The sequence below is a fragment of the Camponotus vicinus genome, unplaced genomic scaffold, assembly GCF_025532165.1.
Source record: "Camponotus vicinus isolate PSW18456_S1 unplaced genomic scaffold, iyCamVici1.0 SCAF_11, whole genome shotgun sequence".
NCBI classification, from domain to species: domain Eukaryota; kingdom Metazoa; phylum Arthropoda; class Insecta; order Hymenoptera; family Formicidae; genus Camponotus; species Camponotus vicinus.
Genome location: NW_028141947.1, coordinates 18,356,640 through 18,383,236, shown reverse-complemented (window position 1 = coordinate 18,383,236; position 26,597 = coordinate 18,356,640). Strand labels below are relative to the sequence as shown.

The following is a 26,597-nucleotide window of genomic DNA, read 5'->3' as shown; positions in this document are numbered from 1 at the left end:
TTTCGGAGCGTTTCCGACTTGGGCACTCCGGTTCCTAGAAACGACGCGTACTTTGCTCGCATGCGCCGAATCAGGGATTTTACCGGGCCATCACCATTATCCGAATCAACGAGGGCGTATCGACGAGAGGCTCCCGTCGGCGTCGGGCCGGGCGTTTCGCCATTCGTGTGTAGATATAGCGCGTATAGCGAACGGGTAAGGCGAGCGAGAGCGAGCCGCTGTCGTCGCCCCCCTTTCCCCGCGCCGCCGCCCCTTCCGCCGCCGCGTCCTCCTCCCTCCCCCCCTCCCGCCACGCTCGCCCTTCTCCCATCCCATTCTCGCGAACCGCACGTGGCGTCCAATGCCCCGCCGTGAGGCAGTCGTCGTGGTTTCCGCCAGGCACACGTGCGTCGCGCGCACTAGGTCATTGCTCTCCTACGTCTCCGACGGGCTTTCTCGCGAGCAATATCGTTGCGAGCGAATCGGTGCGAGCGAACTGGCGAACCCGACCCTTCTTCACGGCACTTGCCGCACACTATGCGGCATGACCACGACACGCCAAATCGCGCCGAGCCGCAAACCGTCCCGCTCTCGGTGCGTTGTCCTGCGTAACCGTGAAACGCTTGCGAAGTCGACGCTCGCGGAAACTCGTCGAGAGAGAGAGAGAGAGAGAGAGAGAGAGAGAGAGAGAGAGAGAGAGAAAGAGAGAGCTTTTTGCTTTCGCAGAAACTTTTCGAGAAGAGTATATATATTGCGCATTATCTTCCGCAATATATACAATTATACTTGGCGCGTTGTTCTTCCTTGAAAATTAAAATATGTACATGCGCGAATATGAAAAAGCATGATGAAACACATATAATTAACAAGGCTGTATTTACCGGGATATTGTAGTAAGATGACGATAATTACTGTCAACTGATGAGAAGTTGATCGAAAGAAAAAAAGGCAATAAATCCTTGCTCAATGATTATTTAATCGGTATCGCCCTGAATTTTTTTCTCGCGCATACGCTCTTTCTGCGTTATAATTCTTGCGTTATACTTCATTGTTATATTATTTATCTAATACATTTTATTATTAGCAAGTGGATATTAATAACCAAGGTATTATTTATCTCTCTAGAAAGATAACGTTTCGCGGCTTAATTATCAGATGCTATTCTCGATTGTTTGCTCCGCGCGATACAAGTTTATGTTGCGTGAAAAAAGAGATCTACCTCGTGATTCCAATTAACAAACGGAAACAAATTAGCTTCGCAATTGCCTCGAATTGTCGCCGGTTACGATGTTCGCGACGTAACGATGATGTGCGTATCGTTTCGTAATAATAAAAACGTGCCGGTGTCAAGGTAGACTTTTTCATATCGTACCGTGTTAGCAGCCATCGCTGTCTTAGACGTGTACGACAGTGATCATCGCCGCGCGCGTGCAATTATAATATTATTCATGCGATATGAATATATTGACACACATAAGAGCGTACGTTAATCGTTCCTATCGCTAATTTTACATGTTTTTATTTAATCAAGCGTTGCGCATTTTGCCTCGTGTCGTGCTCGTCCAAGGTCGTCAGCCCGGTTAAAACACCAAACGTTGTTATCTAATATTGATACGTGCCATGCGCGCTTTCGAACAATCGGCGCAACGACTCTTGCTTGGTCGAGGTCTTTCTCGATTCATCTTGCTCGTATCCAAGTATTACGTACATCGGAGGTGGCCTCACCTCCCCCTACATCACTCGCGATTCCCAAAAGATCCGTATTATGACATGGAGGCTTGCACAATTACTCCGACTCGTTTTTTTATTGCCACACTCGCATATTCGCACATTCTTGTTTAAAATATGCAACAGGATTTTGTACGTGTTCAATTGTCGTCCTTAATATTGATATATTGAATTATATAACATTGATATATATTATTAATATTGATATTAATATGATCATTAATATGTATTATATTGAATGAAAATATGCACACAAAAAAAAATTAGTTTCAAATCAAAATTTATATACTTAAACTGACGCGTTCATTGTTTCGTATGTACGCGACAATTTATAATCTTCTTGGAAGAATTTAATAATTTTAAATTTCAACAATATTACACTCTTATTTTAATATTGTAATTGTCACCTCAAGAATATATAATTATTTTATTCTACTTTAAGAAAATTATAATCTTTGATTTAAAAATGTCATTTTCTGTCTAACATTGTTTCTTTTCCATTCAAGAAAATTAAATCTTAAATCATAAGAATATATTTTTCTTGATTGAACTATATAAAATGGCTTCATTCAAGTAAGCAATTATATTTTTCTTTAATTAACGCAATGTAATCTCCTTTCAAAATTTCCAAAACTAAATATATTTTCAAAACAAGAATGTCTTTTTTTTCTGTGCACATATAATATTGCTTGGAATACTGTGGGATAATTTTCAAAATGTGCACCGTGAATGCATGCAACGTGTCAACTTTGACAAAGAATAATTATTAATCAAGTCAACAAGTTTTGTTTATCATTAATTAAAAATTACTTTTGCATACATGTATAATAGCAAACAATTATAGATTGGCGATTAGAAAAAAAAAATATAAGATAAATGTGTTAGCTAAAGTTAAGGAACTCTGCACTTGAAGAAGACGATGGTTTAATGAATGCTCAACGAATAAAGGGGTATGTCTTTGACCCGTAGCGTTTTTAAACTTTCTACGTCCGCTCGTTTAGGCGGTGAAAGCGAAAAAGATAAAAAGAGATCACCAGACGAGCCGGAATATCATTGCGTTAAATGTAAGCCACGATACATTTACGGCTTCCGCATTGTTTTAGAAATTTTAAAAAATTCCTAAAGTTTCGTTTCCTCGAGTTTTTCCCATAACTTTTGTCAATTCCTTGAATTTTTAAATTAATCAAATTTTTTAATCGTCAAACCTTTCAAGTTTTATCGAAATGTAATGTTAAATCTTGTTTGAATAAAATTCACTAATATAAATTCGAGAAATAAATAACGTTATGTTATATCTATCTTTATCTGCTTCTTTTCTATTTATTATTACCTTCTATCATTTTGATTAAAAATTTCTTTCTTACATTTGTCAACATACGAAAGCTTTTAATTCAAAAGTCTTCACTGTCTTCATTTTCTCATTAAAGAAACAACTTTATAAAATATTTCTTTAAATAGCATGTAGATGCCTGCGCCATCGAAAAACGTAGTCTCACGAAATATCAATACAACAAGGAACAAAGAGTTTAATTTAGACAGAGATTTTTTATATTTTTCTTAATTGTCAACACAAGGTGGGTGTAGTCTTTTCCGATCCTCATCTTTTGTCGTCATGGCCGCTCTGATAAATTGTAGCGTCGACCACGTGGATCATGCGCCGCTGTGACACGACCTTACGAAAGAGGAGAAACAAGGCGTAGAGCGCGGTGAAAGCGAAAGACGCGACCCTACCAATCGTTACGCATGTACGTACGCACGCACGTACGCACACGAGCGCGCAGCCGTCAATGACGAGCAGGACGCGTATTGTGTGCAGTAACGTATCAAGTTTCCTCGCCACGGACACAATTCCAACTTAAATTATTATCGAAAATTGTTAGCTACTTGACTTTGTTAATCATTCTTTGTCTTTCGAGTCGCTCGTAAAAAAATCTCTTTTTTTTTGCTTAATAAAAGATTTTATCTTTCAAATCATGGATTGTTATATACTTTTTTTATTAAATTTCGACTTGTGAATGACTTGCTTTATTTGTGAATTAAAGAGTGCAAATAATAAAGTAAGATAGTTGATTTATACGTATTAAATGATTCGTTACTTAATGTAATTTAATTTGATTTTTCTCTCTTAGATTTTTTTTTAAATATAATAGTATAGAAGAAATGTAATGTATATTTACTCCAAAATACGTTTTGTAAAAATAACGCGATTATGATCGTCCTTTTAGGAGCTAAATAGGATGCTGATAAAGGGAAAATGATCTTCGCCAAATAGCTCGCAAAAAAGTCAGTATTAGGGAAGAGGGCGATATTTATGTGTAGAAGAGTCCCTTCGGTGTTTATGGGTTTTGGTAAAGTATAGGGCCATGGAGCTTTCTGGCACTCGCATACAATCGGGAGTTGGATTCGCGCGCGCGCGAGCTCTTGAACGCGACGCACGTGTGTCGGTGAATCCATGATTGCGCGCGTCCGCAGGTCACCGCGTCCTTTACACCCTCCTTGTCGCTTCCCTTCGCGATTCCCTCTCGCTTCCTCCTTTCACCACCCTTTATCCCTTTCGCCGTCTTCGTTCCTCAATCTCACGCGCGCTCTTTCCTTCTCTCTCTCTCCTTCCCCCTTCACAATGCCGTATCTTTCAGAGTTATAACATTGTACTTTTATAAGAATCTTAATCTAGCAATTTGCGTTAAATGTTACGTGTAATTTATATATAAAGTAAATTTCTAGAAAATATATTCCTTGATGTATCTTAAATTTGTATGCGTGAATGTGCGAGCGAAGCTTTACATTAAATATTTTAAAAATGTATTTCGATGTTTATCGTTAATTTTTACGCAGTATCGAAGTGGTTTTTCAGATACCGCGACTTTATTTCAAAATTTTCATGCTCGCACGTTTAATTTACGTTCAATACATTTAGCTCTATTTTTGTATTTGACTGTTTTGACTTGTTGGGCCGGAAAGGAGATTATTTTTATTCAAGAGAAACGCGACAGTTGTTTATGACGATAATGCGTCGATTGATTAGGAAGGAATGGGCTTATCTCCCAAATTTTGAAACGAAAGTCGTCGATCGCGGTCTGTGAGGCGCCGCCTCATGACAAATCAACAGCAAAACTTTGATAAGCACTGTTGTTCCGCTTGTACACGGATGGGGATACTTTACTATCCTCGATAAGCTCCTGATTAAAATCGCTCGGATCAACAATGGTAACGTAATAATAACGATGGTAACGTAATAATAACGATAACACATTTTTTAATGCGTTGTGAAATAATGCGTCAATGTCAGCAACATGTATTTTTTTACCGTTTAAAATTGACGGAAATACATGTATTCTCAATCAAGAAATAGATTTCTACGCCTTCAACGTCGTATTGTAAATATTTCTCCGTTGTCTCGAATCAACTTGAAAATTGCAATTTGTTTATTAAAAATGAAGGAGAAAAAATACGACGCATTTAATATTCGATACAAGCCATCGAACATGGAACGAAACGAAGGCTCGACGAGCGCTGGCTACGGCCGTGCTCTCTCCCGCGATCGTCGTCCATCGCCCCCCTCGCCCCCCGCGTCCCGCCACCGTCGCGAATTGCACGCGCGAGCCAGGCTGCGCCGACCACGCCGACAGCCTCCACGTGCTGCCGAGCGGCACTCAGCCGCCCCAAATTGTAGGTCGCCGCCGACGGTTTGCGAAGAGCGAGCGGCGGTGCGGGACCGGCGGAAACGGTGGCGGGACGCGAGGGGAGAGCAGAGAGGGGAAGATGCGGATCGCGTGCTCGTGCGTGCGCGCCTCGGTCGTGATCGTTCGGCGCGGCCGAGGAGGTAAACATTGTACAGTACGATTGGCCGGCCCGGAGGCGGCGGGTCTTTCGCTTTTCCTTCCTGCCTGTCTCCTGCCTGTCTGACGAGATCAACCTCTTTTTCTCGCCGAGGGTTTCGCCACGCGAGACTCGTTCACGTTTCGTTCAATTTTCCCGATCGTCGGATTAAGATCTCGGGAATCTCGTCTCTCTTTCTCTCGCTTCTTTCTGTCGCGTTAATTCCTTTGGATGTCGCCGAGAAGATAAGGATGGCACCGTGATAACCAGCGCCTGAATTCTGGATTACGCTGGGACGCAAACGTGGCGTGAACAGGTGAGTACCGTCGACATCTTTTTTTTCGCATCGAGACGTTTCATTTTTCTTTCTCTTTATAATTGTTCGATGACAGATGACAGATTCTGCGATTTGATCCTTCGAGTCGTTCACGAATCTCTCGATTTCCCCACGTATTTTATTTTTTCACGAATGTTACGAATTTTTTAGAGTATCTGATTTTCACAAAATCATTATCCGTGTAAAGTTTTCGAATAATTTTCTCTTAAATTTATCAAAGAATCAGTTTCCATTAATTAAAATGTTTTTTACATCACATGCGACTTTAGAGTTATCCTATTGAATTATCCTTTTGATATCGAGTTTTAAACGAACGTGGTTATTTTGTCGCGATAAAGCACGCCGCGAAGAAGGCGTCGAGTAATGTTTTAGTAACGTGCGCTTTTTCGTGAAGCAAACTAATCAGCTTTCTAAATTAAAATCGCGAATCATCATATTCGGTTACTGATGACTCGAATTTTATTTTTTATTTTTTGTAGAAACATCCTTTAGTTAAATACATATAATCATCGGAAAATTTGTGTAATTTGTCTACACGTTGTTTATAATATTTACTCGAAATTTGGCAAATTATTAAAAAATTAAGAAATATTTAAAATTCCTCCTTGTCCTTGTAATATTTTTAAAACAAATAAAACATTTTTTTATGTAAACGATTTTAATAAAATATAATGGTTGCTTTTTAAATATACTATTTGAAAAGATAAAATGGTATACGTTATTGCATATGTAATGTTTAACATTTAATGGCTATAATTTACGAGCCTTGCAAATACTTATTTAATTATATGTATAATTTTGGATGTTGTACAAATATAAACAATATAATAATGTAAAATTTTATTATGATAATATAAAATTTAACATTTTGTCAATTTATAAAAATTCGCAGATTGAAATCTATTAATCGAGATATATTAATGACAAAAAAAGATGAGAGATAAAAAAAATAAAAAAGATGGTTTATAATAAAATTGTAACAAAAATGCGTTAGCTCGTGAAATTTTCTGGAAGAAGAGACTGATGCAGAGTGAGGATGGAAAAATCAGTTTACTCTGGTCTCACCGATCGAAAATGAAATTTGTAATTTGTATAAAGCGCGATCACAGAGAAGCGGTCGCAGAGTTACTCGAGTCGTAAAGAGGGGACGGGAAAGAGAAAGAGAAGGAGGCGCGGTTCCATCATAAAATTCGGCGGAAAGTGTGTTCCGGGTGCGAGCGGCGACGGTCTGGCCGTAGGGCGAGATTTTCCCCCTCGGCACAGGGGATGTTTCCGTGGATCAATACGATTTTTGCGTATCCCACTGTGCGTCGCGATATTCGTCGTGGGACGCCGATTAGCGGAGCTCGGTCAAGAAGAGGACCGGGGCTCCTCCCGGGCGGAGGGGACGGAAGAAGGAGCGCATCGTACGCGATTATCGTCGGACGTGTGCCGTCCGCGCGCTCCTCTTGTGATGTAACTCGACGTCCTTACTGCGCGCCGAGTTGGACGAGGTCGGTGATCGCTATAAAAAAATGCGACTCGCACACGTGGAGGCGGTCGCGCGGTTTCGACCGCGGCGTGCGAAAGACGGGCGCGCGGCGCGGGGAGAGGCGCTTGGCGAAGGAGCAGGGGGAGGGGGGTTGCGCGAAGATACGCGCGGCCGCCGACCACGCCCGCAGCCTCCCGGCGACCGTTGCCGGACGGTTGCGCTGCGCGCGTGCGAGCGTTTCGCGATGCACGCATTCGGTCAGGATTGTCTCCGATCGAGAGAATACAAATATTTTACCTGCCTCTTTACAAATATTATTATACGTTCCTACGTCGGAATTTAGATTCTCGAACATCTTGTATTCGGTATTGCGTCTTTACAGATTTTCGCGGAATTTACTACGCGCGCTTTTGTCAGCCTAGTTTGGACAAATTTTTCGCAACGTAATTCTTTCGGTATTTTTAAACTGGAAAACTGTAAAAATGTAAATATTGTAGCAATAATAGTTTTATTTATTAATTTATATTTGAATTATAATATATGGGATTCCTTTGTATACGCGATTTTTGACGAACGATGAAATTGAATTGATTTAGAAAGCATTTACACACTTGCGTGGACTATCTTATCGCAGGGATAATGCACTTTAAAGATATTCCGATAATACGTTCCGTGAATTATTATTGAAACCTTTGTGGCCGATAAACGACAGCGCAATCAAATCTCTTTTATGTCTGATTAGTTGCGAGACAGTAACGCGATTATTCGTAGTATATGGTGTTGCGGGTAAATATCTCAGATTTTTAGCAAGAGCATTAAAATTTAAAAGTTTTCAACCTTTGCGATCTTTAAGAGATTCACGTATCGAATTAATAATTTATGCCCATTCAAAAATTTCTATACATGTATTGAAATTCGTATAAATGACTAATCTTACGGAAAACAAGAATGTGCAATTTTTGAGATTTACGCATTATGTGGGAGCTAAAAGAGAAATTGCATCATAGCTTATCGTATGCGCAAATTTTCGCAAGTGCGATAAATTAAGATAACCGCGTTATCTCACGCTGATCTCATAGATACGTTAAATGGTACACGTTACATACGAAAGATTACGAAGAAAGATTCACGATTCAAAATTAATCACCCTTTCCGATATATTTTCGTTTCAGTCTCTGTCTTCGATGTTGGGCTACTATCAGACGGAATCCATGCCAAATTCAGCGATGTCGATGCCGGCGCCGGCGTTGGGCGGCGGCATGGTCGCTGGCCTAGAAGCGATGAACTCGGTGAAGAGTCTGGTGTGCAGCCCGGATCTGACGATGTTCGCCGCGCCGAGATGTAGCGGCGCGAAGACGACGGACTCGGCCAGGCCAGCGACAACCGCGACGGCGACGGCGACGGCGAGCTGCATCGGAAAGTACCAATGCGTGGTCTGTCAAAAGAACTTTGCGCAGAAGAACGTGTACCAGAATCACCTGAGATCCCACGGCAAGGAGGGCGAAGATCCGTATCGCTGCGACAAGTGCGGCAAAACGTTCGCCGTTCCAGCGCGGCTGACGCGCCACTATCGCACCCACACAGGTGAGAAGCCGTACGAGTGCGAGTACTGCAGCAAATCGTTTTCGGTGAAGGAGAACCTCAGCGTCCACCGGCGTATCCACACGAAGGAACGGCCGTACAAATGCAACGTGTGCGGCCGCGCGTTCGAGCACAGCGGCAAACTGCACCGTCACATGCGCATCCATACCGGCGAACGGCCGCACAAGTGCAGCGTATGCGCCAAGACGTTCATCCAGAGCGGCCAGCTGGTGATACACATGCGCACGCACACCGGCGAGAAGCCGTACGTGTGCGAGTCGTGCAAAAAGGGTTTCACCTGTTCGAAGCAATTGAAGGTGCACACGCGCACCCACACCGGCGAGAAGCCCTATACCTGTGAGATCTGCCGCAAGGCGTTCGGCTACAACCACGTGCTCAAGCTGCACCAAGTCTCGCACTACGGCGAGAAGGTGTACAAGTGTACGATCTGCAACGAGACCTTCAACTCGAAAAAGACGATGGAGCAGCACATCAAGAAGCACCCGGAATCGCCGACGTCCCTCGCCTCGACCATCACCGACAGCGGCGTCTCCTCGCCATCGGCGCCGATCGAGCCGGATATCGAGATTTCCCAGGGTGGCGCCGGTGACGGCGGCAGCGGTCTCGGTTCGGCCGTTGTTCCGGCGAGCCCGGAGGGTCTGCTCGCAGGGTCTATCGCCGCCGTCGACGACAAGGAGAATCGCATGAAGACTGAAGAGGCCTATCCGGACTCGACGACGAGTCCTTACGCTGTTCAACGCGAGTTGGCGTATTACTTGTATTCTGGTAACAGGGAGCAGCAGTATTCGCAGCCGGTGGTCACGCCGCCCGTTAACACGACGGAAACCGTGCTCGCCGACGTCGAGGAGAAGCGCTTTCAAGCGAGCGTAGTGGTGAGCTCGCCGCTGGAATCGGTCACTCACTACCATCACCACGTATTCTTTTATCCCGAACCGGCGTATTCCAATTTTGGTTTGACTTCTAGCGGCAGCGTTGACCTCGAAACCGCCGATTGTTCGTCTCTACTTAATTTGCCGGGTAACGATGCGCGTCGCAGAGTCGAGGCCGCGCTGGAAGCGGTCGAGGAGGAACGTCAGAGGCAAGAGTGCGACGGTGTCGGAATCGTCAAGATGGACCGAGATCCGTTACTCACGCCGCCCAGCAGCAATCCCGAGAGCCCGGCGTCGTCGCCCGATCTGGCGCTGGATTTGGCGATTCCACCGCGGGAAACGCTGATTCTGCCACCCAGAAAGCGCAGCAAGATGATCCTCCAGTCTATGGAGAGCGAGTACAGGAATAGCGTCGGCCTAATCGCGACCTCGCAGAGACAAAATTCTGTCATTCAATTTGCGCGAGCTTCATAGTTGATATGCGGAAGCTAATGACGAAGCTTCGTAAAGATCACGTGACTTTGGAAACTAGAAGAAGGAATTTCCCAAAAGGGAAATCCATCTGATGATCAAAAATGAAAGTTGGAGCAATTCGACATCTGAGACAAGCTGAAGAACTAACGTTGGAAATCTTTGCAAATTCCACTAGTCTTTCGACGTCGAATGATAATCGCAAAGCGCGTAAACGAACTTATGAACTTTTTAACTTAACGATCGCGATGAGCAAAACTGTATCCAGCACCAAGTCCCGTTGTTTCCGAAAAAAATGGACCGAAGGAAGAAACTCATTGTTTCTCTTCGGCAATCCTAATGTGAGACATGACGCAAGTGTATTGCAGCTCGTCAGCATCTTATCTTTCCATTCACAGCCCGCATGGTTAAAGAAGGGCTGATGGCAAATCAGCTCGATAATCGAGAGTAGCCGCACTTGTTACTTAATGATAATCGATACTAATTAATGCGTCCGTCACTGGACTATATGTATTTTCCTAATAGATTGCGGGCGACAACAATACGCTCGCGATTATCTTCTCAACCTTGTTCGATAGCTTTTCAGCCTTCAAGGCTTGTAACGTCGGAGAATATAGAGATGAAAAAAAGAGACTGGATATTCCTTCATCGGGAGAATCGCGCCGATTGTAAGCGTGCTCGATGAAGTAACTGCGCGAACGTAACTATGTGTGCTCAATATTAAAACAATATAATTCTACAAGAGTAATTTCTTTAGAATTAATTAATTAAAAAAAAAAGAGTCTTACTATTTAGAGAAAGAGTGAAAGTTTTCTTTTTTTGATAATCAGATAAAGCTTTTTCTTTCTTTTTAAAAATTTACTACAATTTATATTTTGTTTAAGTTTATATATTTTATTTTATATATATATATATATATATGTTATTTGTATTTTAAATATGTAACAATTTTCTTGGAGTTACATTGTTTTAATACTGACTTGTATGTAGCAGCTAAATATCATAGATATCAGAGGAAGAGAAAGAATTTTAATATTTTATTTAAACAGAAGAAGAATTTATCATTGAGTATACTATAGGCTGTATAAATATTAAGAAATATCACTTAGATACCTATGAGAGAGAGACACTTGGCTATTGTAAACTGATTTTATACACGTCAGCTATTGCCAGCAATATACCGCTCAGTGATTGATGTACAAAGTGATTAAAACAATAATTAAATATCAAATAATACATACATACATATATATATATATATATATATATATATATATATATATATATATATATCCATGTATGTATGTATTCATATGCCAATTTTTTGAAATATATATCGCTAGCTACACAACTGCCGAACGTTAACGGTCAATAAGTGACTAATATTACACAATTACCGACCAATATAATATAAGAGGGAGTTGGCCGTTTAAACGTTTGCTCGTTGAGCAAAGCGAGGCGACGAATTATAATTCTGACGTTCGTGCATATTACATCATCGCCGCACGCAAGCGACAATCCGTGCGCCCGATGTTTTTCGAATAATTTATTCGCCCACTTTTGGGTCTAATTTTCGACGTCGTGTGTTTGTCCTGTGTAATTGTCTAACTCGTGTCGATCGACTCGTCTTTCGAGTGCATTCGCGAAGGTCAAACATCTAATCTCTTGCCAGCCTTAACAAGACTGACGTCAGTCTACATTGTTAGCGTCATAATCCGGTCACAAACAGGTGACTCCTAGTGGCTGTTAATCGTCCTTGTCGTTGATTGAATACTTATCGAGCGAACAAAAGACGATAAACTTGAGATAGGTACGAGTCTTTTTTTGCAAGTGTAAATTATTTTTAGCAGATTGATATTTAAATTTTATAAAGACGACATATACGATATGAATGTGCGACCTATGATTCATCCAAGAATTTAAATCCCCCAAAGATTTAAAATCATCAAAGATCTGGGAATTATTTTTTACATATATAATTCTCAATATCGAGAGAATTGAGATTGATTTTATTTTTCAAATTATGATTAATTTAAAAAATTGACTTATACCGTTTAACATTATAAGTACCAATCCTCATTGCAAATTGATCGATTCATGTTTTTATTAAGCAAAAACTTACCTCGACGTTGCTCGACGATGACGCCACTGGAATCTCGGATGTTTGGACCGGACGGGCGAATTTTATCCGTCGACAACTCATCAGGAAATTTAGATATATTTTCGAGGATCAGAGGCCAACTTCGCCAATGTTGGTTAACCGCAATCCAATTTATTCTCCTTCGCTGCCTTCCAGTCGTAATTCTAGAAAAAGATAGAGGCTCAATATTAAACCAAGGTCAAAATTATTCAAATTTGGCGAAATTGGTCGACTTTTGAATTTCACCGAAAGGCTACAATCATGCGCTTTCGGATATATTATTGTATATTTATATATATATATAGATATATAAACACAGCTTATATAAAATGTACGACAAACCTAATTGGTGAAAAAGTAAAAAAAGAAATCGGTCTTTGATGGTATCGTTGATATTGTTTATCGCTTTTGTGAGGATTCGAAATCGATCTTAGTGCGGTTATTTAGTGCGTGGAAATTAGTGTGTAACATATTAATCAGCGTAGCCAGACGATACCGCTGCGGAATTATAAGGAAAAAAAAAGGATTACAGTCTGCGAAAAAAAAAAGAAACGATAGAGAAGGACAAGGGTAGGAAGGGGAGAAAAAAAGTGCACCAAACAATTTAATATCTCTGTGATAAAAACTCCATAGTATCCGAGTATTGAGCGGAGCCGAGCCCACTGCCAGTACAAGCGTATATGTGCACATGCATGCTAGTGTGATGCGAAACTGTTAACTACACTCTGTATTATTTTATACAGTATGACACATTATATCATGATGTGGAATTCTATTTGACAGAACAATGTCTACCAAATTTTTTTTTTATTCTCGCAAACTAATCTCTCGTGATTTTGAAGAAATCTACCGCAAATCTCTCTAGAGCGTAGATGAAAAAAGTCTAGATCTATAGTTTAAATAAATCTAAATTTGCTGAATGATTCTATATTTCACGAATGCTGAGTTTCTCGAGTCATACTTTTAGACTTATTTTCCGAAAAATTACTCAATTTTTCTATACATATATTTTCATATACACCACACAATTAATAATCCTAGACTTTAGTTTCCACAAAATAATTATCACTATCGAGTTTTTGTTCTTTCCGGTATTTCAACCGATTCTATGCAAACTAATCTGTCAAACAGAGTTCCGCCACACACAAACGACACTGATAGTAATAAAATACATGTCCGCTCGCGACGCCTGGCTACCATAACATGCGTGTACATATATGCGTTCATCTAAGTTTATTATAATAACGAGTAGCGTAACTTGTATCGTGTATACATTATATTCGCGATTGCTGCGAGAATACATCGCGCGGCTCACTCTCGTTACTCTCTCGATGCTTTTAGCGTTGATAACAGTGCAATCGTAATTTTAAGATCGCCCGATTTCGAATCACACCCTTCCGCGAATATACGTAATGCTTCTATTTTTTTAAAATAACGTAATATGATATTCGCGCAACAATCGCACAAGTCTGAAGCGAAGCTGAAATTTGGAAGCTAACGCGAAGGAAGGGGTAAAGAGGGCTTGTTAATTTATACGTTTTGGATTAACATTGAAATTTTCGAAATTCTAACATTTAAAGGGATTTTAATTGATCCCTAAATGATAATTGTTATGGCGAACGTAAGCCGCGCGATGTAACGCGAATCGAGCGTTAATTACATATTAAGTATTACATTAATGACGAAAGAAATAATAATAATGACGTCACTACTGTTAGTATATATAATATCTATTATTAAATATTATTTTATTATTACGATTACACTATCATCATTATTATTATTAATTATTATCATTGTCCTCTTATTATTATTATATTATTATTATTATTTTTTTACAATTGTAAAGCCGTACATGCCGGAGACAAAAAATTATTTTATTCTAACTGGCATGTAGAACTGATTACATATACAAGTATCATTTTCATAAAGAAAAAAAGCATCATTTCGCTGCGCCTTCATTTCATTGCGATTGTTATTAGAATTATCATCCGATAATCCTTTCTCGCAAAATCGAAGAACACGAGAGCAACCTATTTCGAAGTACAAGCAGGGGCCCTTTCTTAATTTTAGATCGTTGTGAAAGTTGTACAAAAATTTATTATTGTTTTTGTATTTATAAAATTTAATATAAATGAATAAAAAGACACACTGAGTTCCCAAACAGCTCTCTCGACATGTTTGATTCATGAAATATAAATAAGCGTGATTAAAAAGTTAACAAACATTCGACTTATGTTTAAAATACATACGAGTGCATTTAACTCACATCTTCAAAATTTATCATTGAAATTAATAGGATCTTGATATCGCTCGTTTTTTGAACGCTTTGTTTAATTAATATATGTAATTATTGAGTATAATTGTAAATTTAATGAAACAAAGAAATCTTCACAAAAACTGTCATACTGTCACTGTAAATAAAATAATTGAAACGATAAACTGCGTACATACGCGGCAAAATTTTACGTCAGTGCAGTCCGATGCAACGCGATGCATGCAACGTGATGCATGCGTTGCGGGCATCGAGCTCACCTGTTTTTACCTCGAGAGATTTCGCGCATTATGCACACGGGGTGCATCTAACAATAATACGATTTTTTTCAATACGAAAATAACATTGATCTGATATCAGTCCATCGTTATCGAGTTATTTATCGAATTATTATTCACAAGAGGTCTATCCGCCTGAAAATTATAGAAATGAACGGTTCTATAGAGAACTTTGAAAAGTCTAAATTATATTGAAAATTGTATCAAAAGTCTAAATTATATTTATCGTGAAGGACTATTATATGGATAGTTTAATTACACATTTCATTTACAATTCTTCTCATTCATCTCTTTTGATTGAATTAAGATTGATTAAATGTAATCAAAATGATAAACAAAAGAAAATTGATTAATCATTGTGAGATTAATTAGAAATTTGTACGATAAGAGATCGCGACAGACAAAAATAGTATGGCTAATATATGTACCATACTAAAAACATATTTGAGAATGACTTTCACTATCTCCGAAAATGCTGATAAAAACGCGTATACATTTGATACAATTACAGTGACATGTTTTGATTGTTGATTCATAGAAATGGATTTTACAAAAGACGAACATTTTTGACAAATATTTCTTCTATAAAAAAGATAATGTCAACAACGCGCGCGCTGTATAATATAAATCTTTTTTGAATAATTTAACATAAACAAAATGTTGGAGATAAATTATATATTTTGTCAATAAAAAATTATTCATCAAATATGGTTAATTTTGGATCAATTTCATTAGCGATGATATGATATGGGAAAATATCATTTATATATACATATGCAAGTATTTTCTTTTCGAAAAAATTGTTTATTATACGACGAGAATATTGATTAGCGATGTTAACCTTTCTCGTGCAATTAATTGAAATTCTAATCATTACTTTGAGTATTGTATATACTTCTTATAAATATCTTGGTGTGTTCAATATCTGGCATAAGAAACTGTCTTTTATATCAAACTTATATTAACTTCCGACTAATAATTTGGAAGGCTTTCTGAAAAAATTCAAAAGTTTCCATAATCGCAAAATATTCTCTAACAAGAAATTGATCTCTTAATCATTATTTTTACTATCTAGGAAAAGTGACGGAATTTGCGTATCAAATTCACATTTACCTTTATTTCGGAAAAGATAAAACAGATGTTTGTGATTTTAAAGAAATGCGATGAATCTCTCTCAAAAAAATAGATATCCAATGGATATAATTATGTCAGCAGCTTTTGGAATTTTTTTAATTGCATAAAAGAAGAGTAATAAATTTCGGTATGAAAAATTTTGGAAGATATTATTTTTAAAATATTTTGTTTATATTTGCATCTGAAATTTCTTTTTCATTTGACACATAGAGATTAAGAAGTCACTAGGTTTTTTACAAGAATGTAGAAGGCATAATATCGTCAGGCATTGATAAATCAGCTCATGCAATTCGTGCAAAAGAGATACGTTAAATCTGATGAAAAAGATATCGATGTATTTTTTATAAGCACGTATCTTTTATTGTTTTTAAATTAATTTTTTTCTGTCGTTTATCTTATTCTTTAAAATCAGGTTTAGATTTTTTAGAAATAATATGTTAAAATCAGTTAATTTCTTTTAGAAATAGTATGTTTTGTATAATAATTATGTAAACGTACCTTCAGAAATTTTCTTTCCTGTAGAATATTATTGTGAAATATCCCATTTGTAGATAGCAACAGATAAACTCACTATGTTAGAAATGGCTGTGCATATTTATGTCTTTTTCCTTGTTGAATTCCTTTTGAAACTTCCTCGACCACGATAATGTTCCACGAATTAGCTCAACACCAAGATCTATGAAATAAAATATATGAGGAAATTTACGAATAATCTAAACGAATCGACATATATTCACAAAATAGTAAACGGCAAATATACATGGTAACATTTTCATTTATAAAGACATAATTTTCAAATAAAAAAAGAGAGGAAAAAATAGAAAAAGAGAGAGAGAGAGAGAGAGAGAGGATTGAAAAAGATATATTTATATTTCTTTAATTTTCTGAATATTTTTTACTTGTTATGTGCTTAAATAGAGAGAGAGAGAGAGAGAGAGAGAGAGAGAGAGAGAGAGAGAGAGAGAGAGAGAGGATTGAAAAAGATATATTTATATTTCTTTAATTTTCTGAATATTTTTTACTTGTTATGTGCTTAAATAGAGAGAGAGAGAGAGAGAGAGAGAGAGAGAGAGAGAGAGAGAGAGAGAGAGAGAGAATTGAAAAAGATATATTTATATTTCTTTAATTTTCTGAATATTTTTTACTTGGTATGTACTTAAATAAATATGCTCGATAATAACGTACGTATGTATATATCCGTTCTATTTTTATGAACCATTAAATATATAACTATTCTTGAAAAGATATCCCATACAGCACAGAACATTGCAGCAATATTGCCGCAATATTGTTGCAATGTTCCGTGCTTTATGGAATGTAATCTCACATATGTATATGATTTTATAAATAGATAAAAGTAGAATTAATCCTTTAACGTAATGTATGGTTACAATAATAAATTTGTAGATATGTTTGAATAAGAGTGTGTAAATGGCAAATGATAATAATCATCGCGGATACTCCGCTTTAATCTTACTTGTTTAATACATCTTTCATATTATGTATTTACGAAATTTTATACTTTTCATTATATTTATACACACTAGTAGGAAATTTTGTTATATTATATAAATTAATTACCGAAAACGTTGAAAATCTGCGCTCCGAGAATATTCAGGATGCGATAAAATAATGTAACATTTTCGTGGCGTGATGTGCGCAACAAATTCAAACGTGCTTCGGCCAATCAGGAATGACCTAAATATGAAAATAACATGATGGCGAACTGCTGCTAAAATTCGGACTCTAGACATCATTTCTGATTGGCTGGACAATTATACTGTCGCCATGTTATATGTCATATTTCTTTATATCTCGAGTACGTTCTAGAAAGTGTATGATACGTGCTAGTTGTAGGATCACAGTTGTGTATAATTTCAATTAACCTAAAAAGGTTAAAAGTGCGAAGAATTGGAATAGAGAAAAAAAAGAGAATAATATTTATATGTATTTTATAAAGCTTATATAAAAGGTCAACATTCTTTTCAATAATTGCGATTACGTATTGATATCGGTATATATTAATATAGATTTAGTGTGAATTTTATATAAAAAAAAAATCACAGTGTTATATTTAATACAAAATGGGAGGCGGAGATTTGGTAATAATTTATTATAAAACAATAGACAAAGCCAGACATCACATTTGCTACACTTGTCAACTCACAAAAAATAAAATCCTTCCGTTGTAGAATTTGAAGAAATCATGGCATCCATCTACTATGAAAAACATGGAGAAGGTAAGAAAAGCGGAGCAGCAAAACAATCAAGAAAATAGAAGAATAGCCGAATTAAAGAGGCAAATTGAAATGGAGAAAGACCGGGAGGACATGACAAAGTATGCTATGGAGCAAGGTGTGATAGAGAAGAAGGATGAGAAAAAATTGGATTGGATGTACAAAGGGCCAAATCAAATGGTCAATAGAGAGGAGTATTTACTAGGAAGGCCAGTTGATAAAGCCTTTGAACAAATGCAACAAGCGGAAAAAGAGGCGGAGTTGATTAAACTACCAAAAAATCACGTTGAATATGGTAAAGTTATATCTATATTTATATGGTAATTAAGAAAACTTATATATGATACTATAATCACTTTTATTTTGCCATTAGAATGTATTCCACCTTCATTGCGATTTTTCTCTGGTAATGAGCAAGTAGACTTGGTTAGAAAAATGCAAGAGGATCCCTTATATACCATAAAGAAAAAAGAAATGGAAAATAGGAGTCAGCTCTTAAAAAATCCTGTTAAATTGAAACAACTGAAACAAATGGTAAGTGAATATTGATATTTCATTTTTGTCTGTATGAGATATTTATTTACACATGTGTATAATTTACAGCTGGAAGAACAATCATGTAAAAGTAAAAGGGAGAAAAAATCTAAAAAAGAAAAGAAAAAATCAAAGCGGAAGGAGAGCAGTGAAGATGAAGTTGAATTGGATAAACTGCTAGCAATTAAATATAATCAATTAAAAAACGATATTAGTGAAAAAGATTTGCTAAAATCGATGAAAAAAATTAGATATAAACGAAAGAAAAAATCAAAAAAGCGGAGTCACGATTCGGATAGTGAATCGGACACCAGTAGTGACGACACTTCTGTTAAAAAAAGGCGACACAAACGGCAAAAAAAACGAAGAAAAAGTACAAGCGATAGTGACAGCGACAGTGATAGTACTGAGAGCATTAGTAGTGAAAATGTCACACAACGTGAGAGAAAAGATAAAAAGGAATATGATAAAAGAAAATGTTCGAGAGATGATATAAAAATTGACAACGATAATAAACGAATTAGAAAAAGAGCGTCAAGCAAACATAGAGATTCAAAGTATGAGAAAAGTAGAAAGCATGAGGAAGAATATAATAAAAATTATAAACGACGATACGAACAAAATGATACACAAAGGGATAGTTCAAAAGATAAATATAAAAATGAAAGAAAATACTCTGCAGAGAAACGAAACGACACACCAGTAAGTGATAAATCTTTTAATAGTGAATCAGCTGTAAATAACAAGAAATAGTTTTTGAAACTTTGCATTATGGGGGCTTTCATTCTAAAAAGAAATATATTGTCCTTTAATATATTATTATTTGATAAAAATGTAGAAATGCGTCTCGTTCGTATCATAATTAAGACAGATTTAAAATGTGTTTGATTTTATAGATATCGAACAACGAAAGATCTAAATCTACATCTGATATTAATCGCACGAAAGAGGATAGAAAAGAAACAAAATATAGACTAAAAACAAAACTGAGCCTTACCGAAGAGGAGAAGGAACAACGGCGACAAGAGATGATGGCAAATGCAGCGTGGCGCGATAAAGAGAGAGAGAAAAATGTGAAAATGTACCGTGAGGAGGAGAAAAAGGAAATGCAAAATAATTCGTACAACAAGGATTTTATCAGGTACACGATTAGACATGTTTCACGTTCATATGTATACATCTTCGCGAAATAGATACAATATACGATATAAAAAATAAATTTGTATATATTATTAGATATTAATTCGATTAAAATATGGCATTTGTTATAGGAAACAACTGGTTGTCGCGACAGAAATGGGTACTGTCGCATCTAGGATTAAAGCCAATATTAACAATATACAACGTTCCGGTCGCGCAATGGACATGAATTTCGCCAAGAGATGACTTTTATCTGCAATCATATATACTTTGTACAACTATACCATTTTTGTATAGCATATTATGTATCTGTATGAATGTAAAAATATTTTAAATACGCATATATTATTACCCGAGAAAGCGAAAATCTTGCATTGCACCTGATCGACTCTCTATATCATCACCGTGCTTTATCTTGAACCTGATAATATATATATACATAGCAGATATATTACACACCTCTACATGTAGTACTTTTTTACTAATATTAAATAATAATCTCCCTTTTAGATCTTTGATCTATTTGATACTGACTTGTATCGTTATGTAATTTTACACATTTCTTGGGACGATTCGACATCGCTAGGATCTACAATAGTTGTCACGCAACCACCGGTAAGAACGTTGTTGACTACAGCTCTAGCGAGATATCCCGTGGTCACCGAGTAATGTGCAGAGAAAAAGAACGATTTATCATCGGTATTTGATAAATTGTGATCCTGTAAACATATATAGCAAAGATTTAAAGAAACAAACACTTATAATATTTTTTATATTACCTTGCAGTACATGATGAAACTATCGTCCACAAGCTGGTTAAGATGCAGCTTTCTTTGGAAGCTTAATTCTGGATTTCGAAGTAAGATGGTCGATACAATACTCAAGAGCTATAATTATAGAATAAAAGTATTTCTTTTTTTTATATAAAAAACAATGATAACTATGATTTCTTATTAAGAGCTCTTTTTAAATTTTCTTTTTTTTCTAATATCCGGATTTCTTGTATTTGCAACATTTTTATATGTTTGCAGTAAATAAGACAAGAAAAGAGAAAGATAATATTTGTTAAAAATCACTTACTTCAACTGCGATCTGACGGTATTCTGGCATCTGTATGTGATGTAGCAAAGATTCCACGAGCAGAGCAAACGTAATCTCGGAACGAGTCATGCTGGATACGGTAGGCTGCTGAGGTAATTCGCGTCCGTTCACCAAGATACCACCGGGGCAGCGCATCAAAACTTCCCACACTTGATTATAAAAGTGTGTCGGTACTCTACATAAGCAACCCTCAATTTTGCGGTGGCCAATCACTGTCAGACTTCATATCAGCAATGTGATTATTATTATCAAGGAAACAGATTTCGTTTAGAACTTTATAATTCAAAGTATAACATACTTTTCTGTATGAGCCCATTCTTTGACAGTCAATACTTTGATGAGAAACTGCCGAACTTCATAAGGACTATAATTTTCGATTGGTTTGGCATTCTTCACGAACATTTGCAAGTAGAGCTTCATCGCTTCCACGACCCATCTAGATATCATTCGAATAGCCAATTAAGCTTTGCTTTTTTATAGCGAGAATATTATTGAAAAAAATGATACTTACCCGATACGTATTTTTAATATGCCTTTAAACATCTCTGGATTAGTACCCATAAGCCTTCCACAGTACAATAGAATCTCTTGCTGAAGCACAGCCTGTACCACATTATGCGGTTGTATCGTGGAATACATCACCGATTGTATCTCCGCCGGAGTCATCGGTTTGTCGAATACCGTTTCTTCCTCTCCGATCACTCCCACTGCGATCTAATGCCGCATTGATTGAATTGTGATAAGTCTCGATTGAATTAAAAAATCAAATTTAAAGTCTATATACTATTGATACCTGTTTTCCCTTGACTAGTACACCAGTAATAAAGGGACTGATGCTATCTACTGTATGATTCAATAAACTGCTACAATAACGTACAGCCATCCAAAATCTTAAGGATCCAGCTTGTTGATATAATAATCTCAAATTATCACGGACTGGAAAATAGTGAAAAGTGACGATTGATTACAATTAAAAATCATGATAAGAATGAGATAATGAATGATGAGATAAAGAAAAAAGAAAAATATAAAATACCTGTCGTTCCATTAATTTCGTAATTAATTCCTTCTCGTTTTACCAGAATACCATACAGTTGACACTTGGCATATAGACCAATGCTATTGCGAAGTTCATTTAATATATTGCTCAGGGGTTCATTTATCATATACTAAAAAATAAATTATTATCATTCACATGTCTAGTCAATTAAAAATTTATATGTGCAATTTTTAAACGATTTTCGTACAGAATAATCAGTGACGTCTTCTGCGTAAGCGATGGCTTTTGGGACATCTGTGAGGCTTTGATAACCAATATAATCATGCTGCAATTGTCTAAACTGTGTTAGATCCAGATCTGTTTCCATTGTATTTACAAAGTCCAGATGCTCTATATATAAATGTAATATGAATTATGATGTTATTATATATATCAAATCATAGTGCAGAAAGTCATCCAATCTATCGAGGTTTGATTATAATAAACGTTATATTACATTTCAAAAGTTATTTCATGTTTTTATTATTATTTTTAAAAAAGACAGGAAATATTATTATAAAGAATATTACAATCGTCAATATTTGCATTGAATGTAAGATTTAAAATTTTATAAACTCAGTCTAGTTTCTTGTCATTCGTTTATTTTTTTTTTTTATACATGTACGTTACCGATGCAAGAGGATGAAATTAGATTTTGTAAACGGCCGATGCGAACTTTCGTCTTATCACAGTAACCTTTTTTTAACATCGCAAAGAGGTCCAACATCTTTTTAAACTGCGGATCTCTAAATAAATTTTTGTAAAAATAAGATACAATCACCACCCATTCACGCATATATAAATTACTACAAGTATGCAAACTTACCGCATGTGTTCCTCCCGTATCAAGAGACATACGGTGGGTCGGCCAGAGAGACGCCAATACTTGCCCACGAATTGCAATTCCGTTTTAATATCATCGATTAATAGAGCCATGTCTCTGTACAAATAAAATTCGGACACCTCGAAGATTAAAGGATAACAGAGCACCGTCATACCACAGACTCTATACACCTGCTCATGTAAAAGTATTCATTTGCATCAACATGTTTTATTATTATATTACTTTACATTATCAATATTATTTAATATTGTAATTAATATTTTTTAACATTGTATTTCATTTTACACATTATACCATTACATATTATTGCTAAAGACATCTCTTTAGTAGGAGAAAAAAATACAGAACCTTTCAACACACATACCTTACTTGTACCTAGAGAACCTATAGGTCGTGCGGGTCGTCCTTGGAGATTTAGTTTCTTATTCACTCCTAGTTTTTGATAAACTTTCACTAATTGAGTAGACGAAAGAATCTGAACTGGCTCAACTTCATGTGGCGTTTGCGTTTGAATACCATATGTGGCCATCATGGCTTGCAATCGCATAGATTCTGCGATCAGAACTATTTGTACTACTAGGTCGGTGTGAGTGCTCTAATACAAAAGATAAGAAATACAGCAGTGCTTATAAGTACAATGTCATCAAGAATACTTTTGAAATTGTACATTGAAAATAAAAGTTTAAATTTGCAACTGTCGTGTATATGCAATTTTGCAAATTTGTAATAGGCTTCAAAAAAATATAAAGCAAGCCAAACATATGATTATGCAAATAAAAAACATCTTGACTGGTGATATTTTGCATGCTTTTGCAGAAATAAAACATCAAGAGAGAAACAACACACTTTTCATATAACAGCATTACTCTTTCAAGAAAAAAGAAAATAGGACATTCTACATATAACAGACATATACATTAAATTACTTACACTGCTGGGCTTTGCCTGTGGAACATAACATAAAAAATTATTAACTTTCTATTGTCCGAATCGTCCGTGAAAATAAGTTATTAAATCAATTAAATATTTCTCAAAATCACTGTTAATATATATACATTTTATTTCAAGCAGCTGTATAGTGCATGATTTAATTTCGAAACGAAGAAAACGAAATAGAAAAATTTTTGTTAATTTCATTTTTATTATTTATATTTATTTCACTTATATTATTATTATAAATAATTACTATATATATATTAATATGTATTTAATATTTCAATAAGAATTATATATTTTTTCCTTTTTACCTGAAAAGCAGAATATCTTCCCGCACGTCTCGGACGATTATACGATGGTAGATATCGACGTATCGGATCTAATTCATTAATATGCAAAAGGCCAGCGGTCAGCAGTTGTGCAATCACAAACATGGCTTGATTCCACAGGTACATCGGCGCAGAATCTTGATCTATAGATCTAGAAGCTCTCCCTTCATCGCTCGGTAAACGATAAGCACTGCATGGTTCATATCTTTCAGCTTCCAAATTTTCAATGGGTACATAATAGTACATGGGAATCACTGGATCTATTACACAAAAGAAATCTTATCATAAGCTATACAATTTATATATGATTATCAAAGATAATTTACATACACATTACAGAATATTATTTATAGGAAACTGAAGTAAAAATATTATTTATTTGATACCTCCATTGAAATCTTTGTGCACTCTCGCTTTTAGTAAATTTTGATACTCCTCTACTTGCTCTGGTAGACTTTTGAATACACCATCTATTATCATAAAGATATAAAATAGTGGCCACTCGCACTCGATACTATCGAAATCCTACCGAAGAAAAATATTGTTATTCAATTAAAATCAAGAAATTTTCATACATAAATAAATTTCTCTATATATGAGTCAATGTAAATAACTCTAACAATATAAACTTTAAAATACCTTGATTTCTCCAGGTTTATAATATCGCCGCTGCTTATCCTCCAGCACTGTTTTATAACCATCTCTTCCGAATCGTTTAAAGCCGTAATTGCCTTTCAACCTGCCTACCATGTTTGCCTTGGTCTCATTGTATAGAATTTCTTCGTGAGTCGCAAAGGCAGGAAACGAAATTGTTGGTAGTAAAGCTACATCTACACTCTGGAAATCAGTAAAATTTCATAAAAATCAGCACTAGAAGATCGTGTAACTGTGTCACTTACCTTCGAACTAGATTCTCTCGGAAGCATTGTCTCGAAAATACTACGATTACGATTGTGAGCATCAATATCGACGTATACCACGGACCAGGACGCGCCCTTCTCTCCGAATAAGTTGCAGCCGTTGATCGCCTCCAATGCGCTCTTGGCGATCCCGATAGAGCTGGCGTGAATTTCTGGAGTTCCATCATTGTATCGACTTCCACGTTCCCACATACCGTAATCCGGTGTACGATACGCTCTCTCAACATAGTATACTAGGTTTTGCACAAACGCCACTTCGTCTTGCGTGTATATAATTTGTAGCCCAGACGAAATCATTTGTACCAAGAATATCAAATAGAGGGATACAATGTCAATCTGCACAAACACACACATATATATATATATATATATATATATATATATATATATATATATTCAACAGAGTAGAAATTTGTATATGACGATAAATATGTATTTAATATATATAAGAAACACAAAAATTTTTATTAAATACTAACTTGTAAATGATGGTAGTTGGCATCCTTATAAATTTCATCGCCAGTGTTCAAGTGAAATTTACAGTGCAACGCATAACGATCACATTGATTTTTCTTAAAGAGCTCTACTCTGGAGGATTGCTTTATCCAACATTCCAAGATACCCCGCATACATTTTATCGCGGATTGCCCCAACTCGTACGACTTTCCGCGATCATCGTCGATACGTCTGTACGCTTGATACAGACTCCATATCGCGGCAGCACAGTATATACTTTCGCGCACACTGCCGACCTCCCGATCAGTCGAGATTTGTGGAAATAAACCTGTTATGCAGCTCTGATAACGTAACAGTTGCCGTTTAACGATTCCGTAATATATGTCCAGTTGTCTGACAGTATCCTCATAGTTTGATATCTTGAGAAACATATCGGTGTCTATATCTATCACGCTGCCTTGCCGCATATTTCTAATCTGCGAGAGTCTGCAGAAACGTAATAATTTTTATGGAGAAAATCATTATTCGTATTATTATTCAGATACCTTTTTTAATGTAACAAACCTTTTTATGTTCGACGATGTTGTCAATAAAGTAGCCATTTTACGTCTCCTGTTATCTCTATTCGTTATTTTTAGTTCGATGATGGATTGCTACATATCTGTATACATTATTGACAATTATATTATTTTATGTCGACATGGTACATTGCTGCTTTAAAGTAAATTGTTATATATTTTATTGTTATATACACCTTTAATATTCATTTGAAAAATTATTAAATAATTCATTCTCCCCTTAAAAATAGCAGTCGAGAAATTTTTGTTTAAAATTTCTTCAATTATAAATTATACTCGATACCGTCACAATCATAGAGATCAGCTGATCGGACGATTGCTTCATAGATATATAAAATACATAGACGAGGCACAATATAAACACAGTATATAAACCGCTC

General features: G+C 36.4%; 4 protein-coding genes across 9 annotated transcripts in view; 2 read left to right on the top strand and 2 right to left on the bottom strand.

The window, feature by feature from the left end:
- Positions 1 to 17,787, bottom strand: part of LOC145961544 (dnaJ homolog subfamily B member 6) — a 72,855-nt gene extending 55,068 nt beyond the window's left edge. The window contains exons 1-3 of one of the 2 annotated variants that reach the window (XM_083081866.1): positions 17,685 to 17,787; positions 16,602 to 16,779; positions 12,399 to 12,580 (exon numbers count right to left, since the gene is read on the bottom strand). The gene's annotated coding sequence lies outside the window, so the exon portion shown is untranslated. Of the gene's footprint in view, positions 1 to 12,398; positions 12,581 to 16,601; positions 16,780 to 17,580; positions 17,648 to 17,684 lie in introns of those variants that run through there. The other variant, XM_083081867.1, reaches the window with a different exon arrangement.
- On the top strand, positions 5,510 to 14,580 carry Kr-h1 (kruppel homolog 1). Of its 2 annotated transcripts, none has more exons than XM_083081860.1 (2): positions 5,510 to 5,842; positions 8,494 to 14,580. In XM_083081860.1, exon 2 carries the CDS (start codon positions 8,519 to 8,521, stop codon positions 10,277 to 10,279), a length of 1,761 nt encoding a protein of 586 aa, XP_082937986.1. In that variant the 5' UTR covers positions 5,510 to 5,842; positions 8,494 to 8,518; the 3' UTR covers positions 10,280 to 14,580. The 2 variants fall into 2 exon arrangements, with proteins under 2 accessions (XP_082937986.1, XP_082937985.1); XM_083081859.1 differs by having other exon boundaries at positions 5,511 to 5,842; positions 8,507 to 14,580.
- A 159-nt stretch (positions 17,788 to 17,946) lies between the features above and the next one.
- LOC145961541 (uncharacterized) lies at positions 17,947 to 21,889 on the top strand. The gene is made up of 6 exons (XM_083081861.1): positions 17,947 to 18,205; positions 18,296 to 18,635; positions 18,714 to 18,874; positions 18,944 to 19,576; positions 19,771 to 20,015; positions 20,146 to 21,889. Exons 1-6 carry the CDS (start codon positions 18,188 to 18,190, stop codon positions 20,258 to 20,260), a joined length of 1,512 nt encoding a protein of 503 aa, XP_082937987.1. The 5' UTR covers positions 17,947 to 18,187; the 3' UTR covers positions 20,261 to 21,889.
- LOC145961535 (putative phosphorylase b kinase regulatory subunit beta) lies at positions 20,007 to 26,551 on the bottom strand. 4 transcript variants are annotated; one of them, XR_014435649.1, is made up of 21 exons: positions 26,394 to 26,551; positions 26,204 to 26,300; positions 25,663 to 26,125; positions 25,163 to 25,519; positions 24,903 to 25,100; positions 24,650 to 24,788; positions 24,246 to 24,523; positions 23,929 to 23,943; positions 23,363 to 23,593; positions 22,981 to 23,168; positions 22,785 to 22,900; positions 22,363 to 22,505; positions 22,152 to 22,284; positions 21,909 to 22,051; positions 21,627 to 21,829; positions 21,414 to 21,551; positions 21,095 to 21,335; positions 20,794 to 20,901; positions 20,549 to 20,733; positions 20,367 to 20,435; positions 20,007 to 20,267 (listed from the first exon to the last, which is right to left on the bottom strand). XR_014435649.1 is itself a non-coding variant. In XM_083081839.1 (20 exons), exons 2-19 carry the CDS (start codon positions 26,239 to 26,241, stop codon positions 20,557 to 20,559), a joined length of 3,309 nt encoding a protein of 1,102 aa, XP_082937965.1. In that variant the 5' UTR covers positions 26,242 to 26,300; positions 26,394 to 26,551; the 3' UTR covers positions 20,007 to 20,435; positions 20,549 to 20,556. The 4 variants fall into 4 exon arrangements, 2 of the variants coding, with proteins under 2 accessions (XP_082937965.1, XP_082937964.1); XR_014435650.1 differs by lacking the exon at positions 23,929 to 23,943; XM_083081839.1 differs by having other exon boundaries at positions 20,007 to 20,435.
- Positions 26,552 to 26,597: the final 46 nt, after the last annotated feature.

What these genes read in the sequence shown, in the direction of transcription:
- Kr-h1 (XM_083081860.1), top strand. Translation starts at nt 8,519, where the DNA reads ATGTTGGGCTACTATCAGACGGAATCCATGCCAAATTCAGCGATGTCG.
- LOC145961541 (XM_083081861.1), top strand. An exon ending in AGAAACGAAACGACACACCA is followed by an intron (nt 19,577 to 19,770) that starts GTAAGTGATAAA and finishes TTGATTTTATAG; the next exon opens with ATATCGAACAACGAAAGATC. An exon ending in TACAACAAGGATTTTATCAG is followed by an intron (nt 20,016 to 20,145) that starts GTACACGATTAG and finishes CATTTGTTATAG; the next exon opens with GAAACAACTGGTTGTCGCGA.
- LOC145961535 (XM_083081838.1), bottom strand. Translation starts at nt 26,241, where the DNA reads ATGGCTACTTTATTGACAACATCGTCGAACATAAAAAG. An exon ending in ATAAACCTGGAGAAATCAAG is followed by an intron (nt 24,789 to 24,902) that starts GTATTTTAAAGT and finishes TTTCTTCGGTAG; the next exon opens with GATTTCGATAGTATCGAGTG. An exon ending in GCACAAAGATTTCAATGGAG is followed by an intron (nt 24,524 to 24,649) that starts GTATCAAATAAA and finishes TTTGTGTAATAG; the next exon opens with ATCCAGTGATTCCCATGTAC.